Source organism: Somniosus microcephalus, chromosome 1 (assembly GCF_052327205.1).
Source record: "Somniosus microcephalus isolate GS21.2 chromosome 1, FLI_Smic_1.0, whole genome shotgun sequence".
Taxonomy (NCBI): Eukaryota; Metazoa; Chordata; class Chondrichthyes; order Squaliformes; family Somniosidae; genus Somniosus; species Somniosus microcephalus.
Window position 1 is genome coordinate 210,269,849 of NC_140987.1, and position 14,406 is coordinate 210,284,254.

General features: G+C 44.6%; 1 protein-coding gene across 1 annotated transcript in view; it reads right to left on the reverse strand.

Moving 5' to 3' along the window:
• Nucleotides 1-2,850: 2,850 nt before the first annotated feature.
• The window catches only part of LOC147124564 (uncharacterized), a 40,832-nt gene continuing 29,276 nt past the window's right edge, over nt 2,851-14,406 (reverse strand). Inside the window, exon 3 of the mRNA XM_085981944.1 lies at nt 2,851-3,004. Within this exon, the coding sequence (XP_085838070.1) occupies nt 2,851-3,004 (154 nt within the window). The remainder of the gene's footprint in view (nt 3,005-14,406) is intronic.

The window sequence follows — 14,406 nt, forward strand, 5'->3', positions numbered from 1 at the left end:
ATGGGTGAAACTAGAACTAGGGGGCATAATCTTAGAATAAGGGGCTGCTCTTTCAAAACTGAGATGAGGAGAAACTTCTTCACTCAGAGGGTAGTAGGTCTGTGGAATTTGCTGCCCCAGAAAGCTGTGGAAGCTACATCATTAAATAAATTTTAAACAGAAATAGACAGTTTCCTAGAAGTAAAGGGAATTAGGGGTTACGGGGAGCGGGCAGGAAATTGAACATGAGTCTAGGTTCGGAATGGTCATGGCCCTGTGGGTAGAGGAGCGGGCCCAGGGGCCGTGTAGCCTGGTCCTGCTACTACTTCTTGTGTTCCAATTCTGTGTTAGGTTTCAGGAGATGGTTCTATTCACAGGGATTAGTGGAGACCTCGGGAACAGGCTGCCAGCTAGGAGACCTTCAAGAGTAAATTGGGCCTGTTCCTAGCTGGGGTGGAGATCACCTCTTACACAAGGTAAGTACTGTAGGAAATACAGGGACAGGGTGATCTCCTGGATGAGTTTCGATCACCTAGATGTGTTGGAGAGGAATTTCCCAGATTTTTTCTCCCAAATTGGCCATTGGTTTTTTATCTGGTTTTTCGCCTCTCCCGGGAGATCACATGGGTTCCTGTGGGATGGAGAGTGATAGAAGATTTGAGGTTAGGATCAGATCAGCCATGATCTTATTGAATGGTGGAGCAGGCTCGAGAGGCCAATTGGCCTACTCCTGCTCCTATTTCTTATGTTCTTATGTTCTTATGTTCTTATCAGCCATGATCATATTGAATGGCGGAGCAGGCTCAAAGGGCCGAATGGCCTAGTCCTGCTCCTATTTTTTCTATGTTTCTATGTTTCCCCCCTTTGACTTCAATGGAAATAAAAATCAGGAGAGATGTAAAATGGCAAACAACCCATCAGTGAACTGTCTTATGCATTTGTGCGCCACCAACTGGGAGATCTTGGATATGTCTCCGGCAGAGTCCTGAAAGGATCTGGAGACATAAAATTTGAGTGCGGTGGTCACTTTGACAGCCACTCGTAACGTGTGGCCACCAGGTCCAGCAGAGAGCAGATGGCCACTATCGCCCACAGTCAAAACCTACACCATTGACTTTAAGTTTTAATTTAAACCTATGATATAATGAATGGGGAATTCTGAAATTTAAGATTAGCGAGCATGTGAATTTGGAGCATTTTTCTGTCTTATTGTTATGACCTTAGACAGACCACAGGACCACCAAGGTGTTTGGAGGTTATTTTGAGAACATGTTGTCTCCACAAGCCAATCAAATCAATGATTGATATTTTTATGCCTTGTAATATTTCTGACCACTTGTGGTTTGTAAAGTGGATCCTTACAGCTCATTTGCCCAGTAAATTCCACAAGGCCTTTGTTGATCCTCAATCATTAATTTTGAAAATATTCAGCAGCCGCATTTAGTTCAGTGGACTGATTGCAGAAAAACGCCATTCATTATGGGGCATTGTGAGGTTCCAAATGTTTTTAAAATGGGATCTAACATTTTTAGCAGTTTGGCAACTTTGAGTTATAGAGAAGACACTGATAAGAAGCTGCTGACTGCAATAGTAGTTCCATGATTTAAAGGAGGCCAATAACTCACAAGTAACCAGTCATTGGTGAGTTCCAGAGGTCTCCTTCATGACTGTGGCACTCAATAACTTCTATGTAATATTCAATTAAAATAACATAGTTTCGCGTTACTGCGATAATACTTTAAAATATCTGCATCTATTATGTTCTGATGGTCTGTCCCTCTCTCTTTTAGATGCTGACTAACTCATTTTGTTCTTTCAGAATTTTTAACTTTAATTCAGATCTCCAGTATTTATGTTTTTTTCTTTTAATTGCTGTCTATCTTTCAGAAGTGGGATTTTAGTCCAGTGTGACAATTTTTTTTTTCTTGAAGATTGAACTTCTATTAAGTAGAAGAATTTATGGCAGGAATTGTTACGGTTACAGCTGGCACTTATGATGCTGAGTACGAATGCCTACACTTATTTTTTTTTTTTAATTGCTGGTTGCTTATTAGAAGCTAGTTCTACTTCACACATGACACCAGGGGAGGGATTATTGCATGGTGTTTTTGATCATGTCCGTAGTAAAAACAGAGGTAAGAATGTTTTCCTAAGGAGCAGAGTTCCAGGGCGTGATTACCCCTTTTGTGGTGGAGTAATGTCAGGGCATGGTTCCCACCTGTCCCACTGACCCTGCTGTACCCGTGACCCATTTTTCTAGGTCAGGGGTCAAATCCTATGGAAGGAGGTCTCCCACAGGGATTACTGTCAACAAGAGAGAGTCCGCCACTGCAAGTCTGGGAAATCAGGCAGTGCTGCAGTGGGATTACCAGAAGAGGATGTGAAGCCAACAACGGTAAGTGTCTGGGAGGCCATTTGAAGGGATAGGAGGCCTGTATTAGGCCCTGTACCTCCATTTACCGAAATTGGGACCATTACCGCCACAACCCTGGTCCTATTGACACCTTTCACCAGACAGTCCCAAGGAGTAAAAGGGTGGATGGAAAGGCAATGGGCAATGGAGCTGGGCCTCATCCCCCCTTGTTGGCATTTACATGCAGTGGGCAGAGTAGGGCGGCCTGCAATGATCCCAGCAGGGTGGGGCGGAGTGAAATGGAGTTCAGTGCAGGGATGCGGCAGTAACCCTCATGCTCGATTTTGCTCCTATTTCCACCGCCCATCTGAAGTCAGGTAGGATTACGGAGGAAAATCCAGCCCCAGATGTTACTTGCAGTAGGAGTGACATGACTGTTGACAATATAGTTCACTGTCCATTAATGTAGGGTACAAAAGAATGAAAAAAACAAATTCCATGATGCTCCTTCAGCTGGCTCATTCCCTCCTGTCATTGTCGATGGCCTCTCTTCCCAGAATTTGCAAGGCTTCCTCCTCATGAGGACATGAGATCTGAGGTATAGGAGGCCACCCCTTGTTGCCAATCTCTATTATGTCTTCTCCTTGAAAAAATTGCAATTGCCTCTTGTGCCTATGACAAATGAATACATGAAAAGAAGACTCGGAAAAGACCATCAAATCCATGCTATCCAGACATGGTGTAACCACATACACCATTGACTACTCAACAAACACACATGCCTAGAAATTGGGCTACTTACCACCACGGTTTACCGCCATGATCCTGGTGGAAAATGCCGTCTGTCACACTAGAGCCCTTCTCTGGTGTGGGACTTGGCAGCCGCCATTTTGGTGAGGGCCTTAGCACTGCCGATAGCAGTGCTGGCCCTGGAAAATAAATGAAGAGAGGGTGACTGTTACATCGTTATATTATTACATCGTTAAATGGAACTACTTGTTACATCGTTATATGGAACTACTTTGGTTGGTGTATTTATATTGCTATGTGGCACACTGTGAAGGGCAGTGCACAGTGCAAGGTCGGACATCTTGTATCACTCCGCACCATGCGGCAGCAACATCATAAAAGCAAGAATACAACTGAGTAAAAGTCGTAAACCAAAAATGAGTTAAAAGTGTCTGTATTACATAGTAATAAGAACACAAGGAGACACAACATGGTGGCAGCGGTATAAGTGAGTACAACTTGTGCCATACGAACTACGAATAAGACGAAAAGTGAATATATGAGCTGATCGTGAGTGTCGGTGTCTGCGGTGATTGAGCATGAATCGTACGGGCAACTAAGATGGCGGCTGCTGCGGCATTGACTGCGCAAATGCAACCCCTCATGAACTGGGAAGCCGACGATATAGTAGAGGCATTCCGCAAGTTCAAACAGAAATGTGACCTTACATTCAAAAGCTTCCTGAAGGGTACTGCCAACAAGGAAAAGGTTAGTTACATTCTGTTGTGGACAGGAGAAAAAGGTCTAGATTTGCATAATAGCTAGAGTTTGACTGAAGAGGAAAAGGAAAACCCTGCAACAATCTTTGAGAAATTCAGCAACCATCTAGAGCCTAAATCCAATCACCGTATACACAGATACAAATTCCAGAGTCTAAGACAGGAACCTGGTGAAACAGCTGACAATTTCCTGACAAGGCTGAGAAATGAAGCCAGCAAGTGTGCATTTAAGGAAATGGAGGAAAGGCTTGTGGACCAGCTGACATGGGGGTGAGCGCATGCAGAGGTACAAAAAGCCCTGATAGGGAAAGAAAAGCTCGAAATAACAGAGGCTATAGATACTGCAAGAGCTCATGAAGCCATGAAGCAGCAAATGAGAACGCTGATTTCCCAAACGGCTGACATGCGGACGGCTTCTGAGACGAACAACAGAGTGGATACAGTGAGAGAAAAGTACAACACACAAAGACATGCACATGACAACGGGAGAAACATGTGCAGAAACTGTGGAAGACCGCACGATTATACAGACAGGAGGAAATGTCCAGCATATGGAACAAGCTGCAATGCATGTGGCAAACTAAACTACTGGGAAAAGTGGTGTAGAAAGAAGGAACATACATCAAAAACAAAGGCGGACAGCAGAACCAGAGAAAGAAACACAATATCCATGCCATGGATGAACAGGATGATGATGATTATGGTCATGACAATACACTAAACATCGAAACCATAAAGGTACAGCTTCACGAGATGGCCAGAGTGGAAAATACTCCGAAGAGAGAATTGCACACCATCATCCAAATCGAAAAGAGGGTCAAAGGTCAGCCCACAACCATCAACTTAAAGTTGAAGCTGGACACAGCGGCTCAGAGCAACATTCTCCCATTGAGACTGTACCAGCAGATCTTTCCCGAAAACTTGAGAGAAGATGGCTACCCGAAAAAGGGTTGTTTAAAGGCAAGTAATGTCATGCTGACAGCATACGGGGGGAGTGAGATTAAACAACTCGGAACAACCTTTGTCAAAGGGACACATAAAAGAAAGAACATCAACTGCATGTTCTATGTCACCGACACTGAGGGGCCAGCGATCCTGGGATTAAATAGCTGCGAGAAGTTGAGATTGATCTCAGTGAATCACGAGCTGACAGAAACGTCACTGAGGATAGACAGCAACACCACGCTGGAGAATCGCCCACAAATCAAGAGTAAAAAAGACTTGATAGACATGTATCCGGAATGTTTTGATGATACAGTGGGATGTTTAGGAGATTTCCAATACCACATCACCATCGATCCAGAGGTAAAGCCCGTTATCCATGCTCCACGAAAAGTATCCATTGAGCTGAAGACAAAGCTTGAAAGAGAGCTAAAGGAGATGGAAGAAAAGGGAGTGATCATAAAGGTCACTGAACCCACAGACTGGGTAAACTCAATTGTGGTACGAGAAAAGCTAAACGGGCGTCTCAGAATATGTTTGGACCCCAAAGATCTAAACCAGGCGATAAAGAGGGACCACTATCGCACCCCAACGCTAGAGGAGATTACGCCATCACTGGCAGGAACCAAGGTTTTCTCAAAACTAGATGCCAGAAATGGATATTGGAACGTGAAGTTGGATGAGGAATCAACAACACTGACAACATTCAACACACCATTTGGGCGTTACAAATTCCTGCGGCTACCATTCGGGTTAAAGGTCAGTCAAGATATCTTTCAACAGAAAATAGACGAGACATACAGAGGCTGTGAAGGAGCTATAGGAATAGCTGATGATATTCAGATCTATGGAGCAGATGAAAGAGACCATGATATGCACCTACATGAGGCCATGGAGCGTACCAGGAAGGCTGGCATCAAGATAAATGCCGATAAGTGCATAGTTAAAGTCAAGGAATGCCAATTATTCAGTATGATTTACACACTAGAGGGAGTCAAGCCAAGTCCTGAGAAGATTGCGGCGATTGCTGAAATGAAACCACCCAAAGATAAGAAAGAGCTGAGGAGTTACCTCAGCTTGGTCCAATACATAAGTTCTTTCATCCCAAACATGTCGGAACATACAACAAATCTCAGAGAGCTAATGAAAGAAGACGCCGAATACCAGTGGTCTGAATCACATGAAAGGAATTTCAAACAACTTATAGAACTGTTGTGCAAAGAAACAAGTCTGTCATATTATGACAGAAGAAAACCAGCCACTCTACAAGTAGACGCTTCTACCAGGGGACTAGGAGCAGCTCTTGTGCAGGAAGGAAAGCCAATAGCTTTCGCATCAAAGGCCTTGACGTCAGCTGAGATGAGATACGCCAACATTGAAAGAGAACTATTAGCAGTAGTGTATGGATGCGAGAAATTCCATACATACCTGTATGGAAGGCAGTTTACAATAGAGAGTGACCATCGTCCACTAGAACAGATCTACAAGAAGAATCTGTGCAAAGCACCTACAAGACTGCAAAGACTACTTCTAAGGCTCCAAAGCTATGACTTCACACTTAAATATAAGCCAGGAAAGGAAATGGTGCTAGCAGATGCGTTGTCTCGATTGTCACCATATGAGAAACACGAGGTGGAGGGTCTGACAGTAAAAATCCACCACCTAGTGAGTGTTACCCCTACAAAGCTTAGTCAAATCAGAGATGAGACTAGCAAAGATGAGGAATTGCAACTACTCACACAACAAGTGCTACAAGGGTGGCCGGAGAGAATCCAGCAGGTACAGGCGACAATTCGTCAATACTGGACGATTAGAGACGACATCGCAATAGAAGACGGTATTCTCCTTGCTGGATCGAGGATCATCGTGCCAAAGATGATGCAGACAGAACTTCTCCATCTAATACATGAAGGCCACATGGGAATGGAGAAATGCAAGCTAAGAGCCAGATCAGCTGTATACTGGATAGGCATGTACAAAAATATCGAACAGATGGTTTCTGCATGTGGTATATGCCAGAAATACAGAAATGCACAACATAAGAACATAAGAAATAGGAGCAGGAGTAGGCCAATTGGCCCCTCGAGCCTGCTCCACCATTCAATAAGATCATGGCTGATCTGATCCTAACCTCAAATCTTCTATCACTCTCCATCCCACAGGAACCCATGTGATCTCCCGGGAGAGGCGAAAAACCAGATAAAAAACCCAATGGCCAATTTGGGAGAAAAAATCTGGGAAATTCCTCTCCGACCCATCTAGGCGATTGAAACTCTTCCAGGAGATCACTCTGTCCCTATATTTTCTACAATATTTACCTTCTGTAAAGGCGATCTCCACCCCAGCCAGGAACAGGAATAAAACCATCTCCTGAAATCTAACACAGAATTAGAACACAAGAAGTAGGAGCAGAACCAGGCTACACTGCCCCTGGGCCCGCTCCACTACCCACAGGGCCATGACCATTCCGAACCTAGACTCATGCCCAATTTCCTGCCCGCTCCCCGTAACCCCTAATTCCCTTTACTTCTAGGAAACTATCTATTTCTGTTTTAAATTTATTTAATGATGTAGCTTCCACAGCTTTCTGGGGCAGCAAATTCCACAAACCTACCACCCTCTGAGTGAAGAAGTTTCTCCTTATCTCAGTTTTGAAAGAGCAGCCCCTTATTCTAAGATTATGCCCCCTAGTTCTAGTTTCACCCATCATTGGGAACATCCTCACTGCATCCACCCGATCAAGCCCCTTCACAATCTTATATGTTTCAATAAGATCACCTCTCATTCTTCTGAACTCCAATGAGTAGAGTCCCAATCTACTCAACCTCTCCTCATATGTCCATCCCCTCATCCCCGGGATTAACCGAGTGAACCTTCTTTGTACTGACTCGAGAGCAAGTATGTCTTTTCTTAAGTATGGACACCAAAACTGTATGCAGTATTCCAGGTGCGGTCTCACCAATACCTTGTACAACTGCAGCAATACCTCCCTGTTTTTATATTCTATCCCCCAGCAATAAAAGCCAACATTCCATTGGCCTTCTTGATCACTTGCTGCACCTGCATACTAACTTTTTGAGTTTCGTGCACCAGGACCCCCAGATCCCTTTGTACTACAGTACTTTCCAGTTTCTTGCCATTAAGATAATAACTTGCTCTATGATTTTTCCTGCCAAAGTGCATAACCTCACGCTTTCCAGTATTGTATTCCATCTGCCAAATCTCTGCCCACTTACTTAGCCTGTCTATGTCACTTTGCAGGTTTTTTATGTCCTCCTCACTCACTACTTTCCCTCCCATCTTTGTATCATCTGCAAACTTTGATATGTTACACTCGGTCCCCTCCTCCAAATCATTAATATAGATTGTAAAGAGTTGGGGACCCAGCACTGACCCCTGCGGAACACCACTAGTTACTGATTGCCAGTCTGAGAATGAACCATTTATCCCAACTCTCTGCTTTCTGTTAGAGAGCCAATTCTCTACCCACGCCAGAATATTACCCCCAATCCCGTGATTTTTTATCTTGAGCAATAATCTTTTGTGTGGCTCCTTGTCAAATGCCTTTTGGAAGTCTAAATACACTACGTCCACTGGTTCTCCTTTATCCACCCTGTATGTTACTTCCTCAAAGAACTCAAGCAAATTTGTCAAACATGACTTCCCCTTCATGAAACCATGCTGAGTTTGTCCTATTAAATTATGTTTATCCAAATGTCCCGTTACTGTCTCCTTAATAATGGATTCTAACATTTTACCAACCACAGATGTTAGGCTAACAGGTCTATAGTTTCCAGCCTTCTGCCTACTACCCTTTTTAAATAAGGGTGTTACATTAGCAGTTTTCCAATCTGCCGGGACCTTTGCTGAGTCCAGGGAGTTTTGGAAAATTATTACCAATGCATCCACAATCCCTACCGCCACTTCCCTCAAGACCCTAGGATGTAAGCTATCAGGTCCAGGGGATTTATCTGGCTTAAGGCCCATTATTTTACCAAGTACCACTTCCTTAGTGATTTTAATCGTATTTAGCTCCTCTCCCCCTAGAGCCCCCTGTTTGTGCAGTATTGGGATATTCTTAGTGTCCTCTACCGTAAAGACTGATACAAAATATTTGTTCAGCGCTTTTGCCATCTCTATGTTTCCCACCATTAATTTCCCAGTCTCATCCTCTAAGGGACCAACATTTACTTTAGCCACCCTTTTTCTTTTTATATAACTATAGAAACTTTTACTATCCATTTTTATATTTTTTGCTAATTTACTTTCATAATCTATCTTCCCTTTCTTAATCAATCTTTTAGTTAATTTTTGCTGTCTTTTAAAGACTTCCCAATCTTCTATCCTCCCACTAGATTTGGCTACCTTATATGCCCTTGTTTTTAGTCGGATACTATCCTTAATTACTTTACTTAGCCACGGATGGCTATCTTTTAATGATACCTAGTGAAATACCGTCAAGACCATGGCACACTGTTGGGGCAGATCTCTTCATGTGCAATCAAGAATGGTATCTCATAGTGACAGATTACTATTCCAAGTTTCCTTTTGTGAGAAGGATGAAAGATCTGAGAGCCACAACTACCACCAGAATTGCAAAGAGCTTGTTTGCTGAACAAGGAATCCCGGAAAAGGTAATCTGTGATAATGGAACCCAGTTCACATCGAGTGAATTCAGAACTCTGGCAGAAAAGTATGGGTTCAAAATAGTAACCTCATCCCCACATTTCCCAAGGGGACACGGGTTCATTGAAAGACAGATCCAGACTGTCAAGAGAACTCTCATCAAAAGTAGTGAGATGGGGGAAGACCAAGACCTTGCCCTCCTATCACTCAGATCAACACCACTGAAAGCAGACATGAAATCACCTGCGGAATTGCTGAATGGGAGGAAGTTTAAGACTACCCTACCAGCAAAAATACATCCTCCCCAGGACCAGGAGGACTTCAGACAGAAGCTGGCAGAAGCACAAGTCGTAGGAAGCAAACATTACGACAAACATGCAAAGATGCTACCAGAATTGCTGAATGGGCAATCAGCGCATGTGCAAGACCCGGTGTTGAAAACCTGGAATCCAGCCAAGGTCATTGGAAAAGCTGATACTCCAAGATCCTACTTCGTAGAGACCGAACCTGGTAACCAATACAGACGGAACAGACTCCACATCAGACCTTCACCTGAACTGATTAAGCAGCAGACAACATCAGCAACATTGACAACACCAGCTACCACAAGCAGTACGATGCCAGAAACAAGCGCCACAAATCAAGCAACCACGAGCATGCACACTCCAACTCCAAGAGCAGAACACACCAAAACACCACAGAGAGGAGTGGTCACCACCAAATCCACAAGATGGAGGGACAACATCCAACCACCTGAGCGATATCGCAAATAAGAAAAGAAAACTCACAATTCTTTGTATTTAATAATAGTTTAGAAATTTTTTTAAATTAAATTAAATTTCATGTTTTAATTTTTTTGAGAAAGAGGGATGTTACATCGTTATATTATTACATCGTTAAATGGAACTACTTGTTACATCGTTATATGGAACTACTTTGGTTAGTGTATTTATAATGCTATGTGGCACACTGTAAAGGGCAGTGCGCAGTGCAAGGTCGGACATCTTGTATCACTCCGCACCATGCAGCAGCAACATCATAAAAGCAAGAATACAACTGAGTAAAAGTCGTAAGCCAAAAATGAGTTAAAAGTGTCTGTATTACATAGTAATAAGAACACAAGGAGACACAACAGTGACGTCTAATGTCACCTCAGTGAGTTCAACCATAGCGTTGAGTTCAGCGCTGGGTCCTAAGCTCGCTCGGAAAACCGAGTGTTCAGCAGACTGACAGAGATGCTGTCAGCACCTCTTAAAGGGACACACACATCTTTCAGGTAAGTTTGCATTTAAGCTATTGGACTGGATTTTTTTTTATTTTATTGAAGTAGTGGCTTGGTGTAATGCATGTTAAAAGTTTTAAGTTTGCAGGGAGTGCAGGGAGTGCTGCTGCACACTTGCAAGGCCTCGGATGGTAAAGGAAAGGCTCTGAGAAGACAGAAAATGCTGGAAGTACTCAGCAGGTCAGGCAGTATCCATAGAGAGCGAAGCAGAGTTCACGTCTCAGGTCGAGATGTTGCCTGACCTGCTGAGTATTTCCAGCATTATATGCTTTTATTTCAGGTTTACAGCATCAACTCGCAGAGGGAAGATGAAGACGTAGAAGAGGAAAACGCAGATGAGGAGGAAGCAGAAGAGAAGGAAGCAGAAGGAAGGATGCAACCTAGCCAGCCCCTTTCTGGCCAGGATATCCGGGATGGAATCCCCCGCCTGTGGTACCAGTGACCAAAACCACAATTCCCCTTTCAACATTTGTCCTACACCTTACCTTCCCTCTGTTACTGACCATCACAGCGTCCTCTTGACCACAATGCGGAAATAAAAGCCTTCTAACTAACAAAACCTTGTCATCACTAACAGTGATCCTCTATCCTTTTTTTTAATGCCTGATTGACATTCCTAGTACTGGCCCTAGTTGTCCTCAACTGTGCTTCATGCATGTCCCTGCTGCCTTGACAATTGTACCCTTATACATAGTGAAATACTTTTTCTCAGGTTAATTTCCTTACGAGCTTTCCTATTAAGGCTTCACTTTACCAGGAACCTTCCTTTTTTTCTTGTGGATACACAAAGCATCCTTGGCCATCAGCATAAATTTAAATGAACTCAATTTTTCTTATCCAGTGTCGAGCTCATTTGAATAAATAGAGTAAGCTTGAAAGATCTCTCCAATTGGGAGCTCAGCTGTTCCAGGAGGGAAATAATCAACTCCTGCAGGATTTAAAGGTTAAAGGGGCAGAACACCACATTGCTTTTTACTGTGAGAAACCAATTTATTGTTGTCAAAATGTTGGCAACGTCTGCTGCAGATGTTGAAGTGCTGTTGCAAGAAGTTACACTGAGGAGGGAGGCCTATTTTGGAACTTACAGACAGAAGGCTCCAGGGAAAGCTGCTGAGGTCTAGTAGAGCAGTGGCCAGGGCAGTGCATGCCAATGCAAACACCCCATACACTCAGTGCCAGAAAACATTTAATTACTTTACCAGGTCAGATAAGACAAGAGGAGCCAATTACACATTCCAAGAGTGCACTGTACTAAGCATGTCTGCCACTTAAAATGACTATTTCCAACTCCCCCCCGCCCCACACCCCCTCCCCCCCACCCCTCACACACACACACTGGATTTTCTCAATGGAGACGTGTTGGAGGCGGGACTGCTGCTTGCCGGGTCTCAGTCCTGCCTCCATCAGCCTCTGACCAACCAGTGGGATTTTCCCCTGATTGATGTCGTTAAGCCCGCCCAGCGGGCTCAGCAGGCCAATTAGGGGGAAGTCACTGACGGAGCACGTCAACGTCTGACGTGCCATCTGTCAAGATTTCTTGAAAGGAGATATGTCAGTGTTTGACAGCTCTGTGAAGCTGTCAAACACTGACACTCTGTGTAGTTTGATGAGTTCTTGTGTTCAGGACTCATCAAACTTTTCAACTTTGCAGAAATCACCTGGCGGTTGGTTTGGAGGATCCAACAGCCAGTCTGTGAAATCTACAATGAAGATGTCGGGACTACGGATCCACAGCGGCTGAAGACTGTAGGCAGAAACAAAGGTAAGTGAACATTTTATAACACTTAACACTCACCTTACATACTTACCACTCCACACTTGCACCCATCACTCACCTCTACATCTCACTTTCAGACCCCTCCGACCCCCGCAGACCTCCTTCACATCTCTTACGCCCTGACGGGGTTCTCCGAGGTTGGGAAGCCTGCACTTGAAAAGGTAAAATGTGACTAATCCTGTTTTCCGCCTGTTAGCTACCTGTTAACAGGCAGTTAATAGGATTTAATCCCTTTCCCGCCTTGAGGAGACGGGACCTGGGGCAGGAGGGCTTCCTGCCTCCTGGCAAAAGGGCATGGAGGTGGGATGGGGGCGGGTTTGCCAGCTGCCCCCACATTCTGCAACTTTACCGGCAGTCCTGCCTCCATTCCCGCCTCCTCGGGGCTGACAAAATCCAGCTCACAATCTTTGTTTGTTTGAGTGGCAGTGTATGGGTGTGTATGGATGTCTTCCCCTTTAAATCATTGTGGACTATTAAATCCTGCAGAAACATGCTATTTCACTCCTCCAACAGCCGAGTTCCCAATTGGAGAGATCTTTCATGCTCACTCTATTTATTCCAGCAAGCCTGACCCTGGAAATTATGGCAGGGTCAATGATTATGCAGTTGGACAAGCATCACTAGTGTTGTTGTCATGGACCAAAGGCAATATTTTTGGCATTATCTCTACATTCTTACAAACTTCTTCTTCTTCTTAGGCAGTCCCTCGGAACCGAGGATGACTTGCTTTCACATTAAAAATAAGTTCTCAGGTGACTGATGAGTCCAATGTGGGACCTACAGTCTCTGTCACAGGTGGGGCAGATGTTGGTTGAAGGGGCGAGTGGGTGGGGTGCTTGGGTTGACGTGCGCTCCTTCCGCTGTTTGCGCTTGGCTTCCGCTTGCTCCTGGCAAAGAGACTCGAGGTGTTCGGCGCCTTCCCGGATGCTTCTCCTCTACTTTGTGTGGTCTTGGGCCAGGGATTCCCAGGTGTCAGTGGGGTTGTTGCACTTTTTCAAAGAGGCTTTGAGGGTGTCCTCAAAGCGTTTCCTCTGCCCACCTGGGGCTCTCTTGCCATGTTGGAGCTCCGAGTAGAACGCTTGTTTTGGGAGTCTCGTATCGGGCATGCAGACGATGTGACCCGTCCGTCGGAGCTGATCGAGCGTGGTCAAAGCTTCGATGCTGGGGATGTTGGCCTGAGCGAGAACACTGACGTTGGTGTACCTATCCTGCCACACAGGACTGCCCCCTGATTATCAAAATCCACGACAAGGCCTTGGATAACGTGGACCACTTCCCATACTTCGGGAGCCTACTGTCAACAAGGGCAGACGTCGATGACGAAGTCCAACACCGCCTTCAGTGTGCCAGTACAGCCTTCGGTCACCTGAGGAAGAGAGTATTTGAAGACCAGGACCTCAAACCCAGCACCAAGCTCATGGTCTACAGAGCAGTAGTGATACCCGCCCTGCTGTATGCCTCAGAGACATGGACCATGTACAGCAGGCACCTCAAAGCACTGGAGTAGTGTTACCAATGCTCCCTCCACAAGATCCTGCAAATCCATTGGCAGGATAGCTGCACCAACGTCAGTGTTCTCGCTCAGGCCAATTCTTACAAACATAAAACTTTTAATAGAATAGCTGTATTGGTAAAAGATATATTTGTTTTTTAGGGATCTACCCTGGTCTGTATTAGAGGTCATGGGGCCATTCACCCCAATCCATGTTTCTTCCCAAAGGGTATTACCTGCTGCTCAAAAGGTTCGCACATGGAAAGTCCCAAAGATATACTCCTATCTTACCATTCTATGAGCTATCATTGTAGGACCTATTTTTAAAGTTAAACCAGATTCCCCAGGAAGGCACAGTTGAGGTTCATCGTGTGGTACCTACTTTAGGCATTTTGTAAGGGATTCTCGGCGGGTGGCGAGTCAGTTATGCCCCTGACTGCCTGTGAG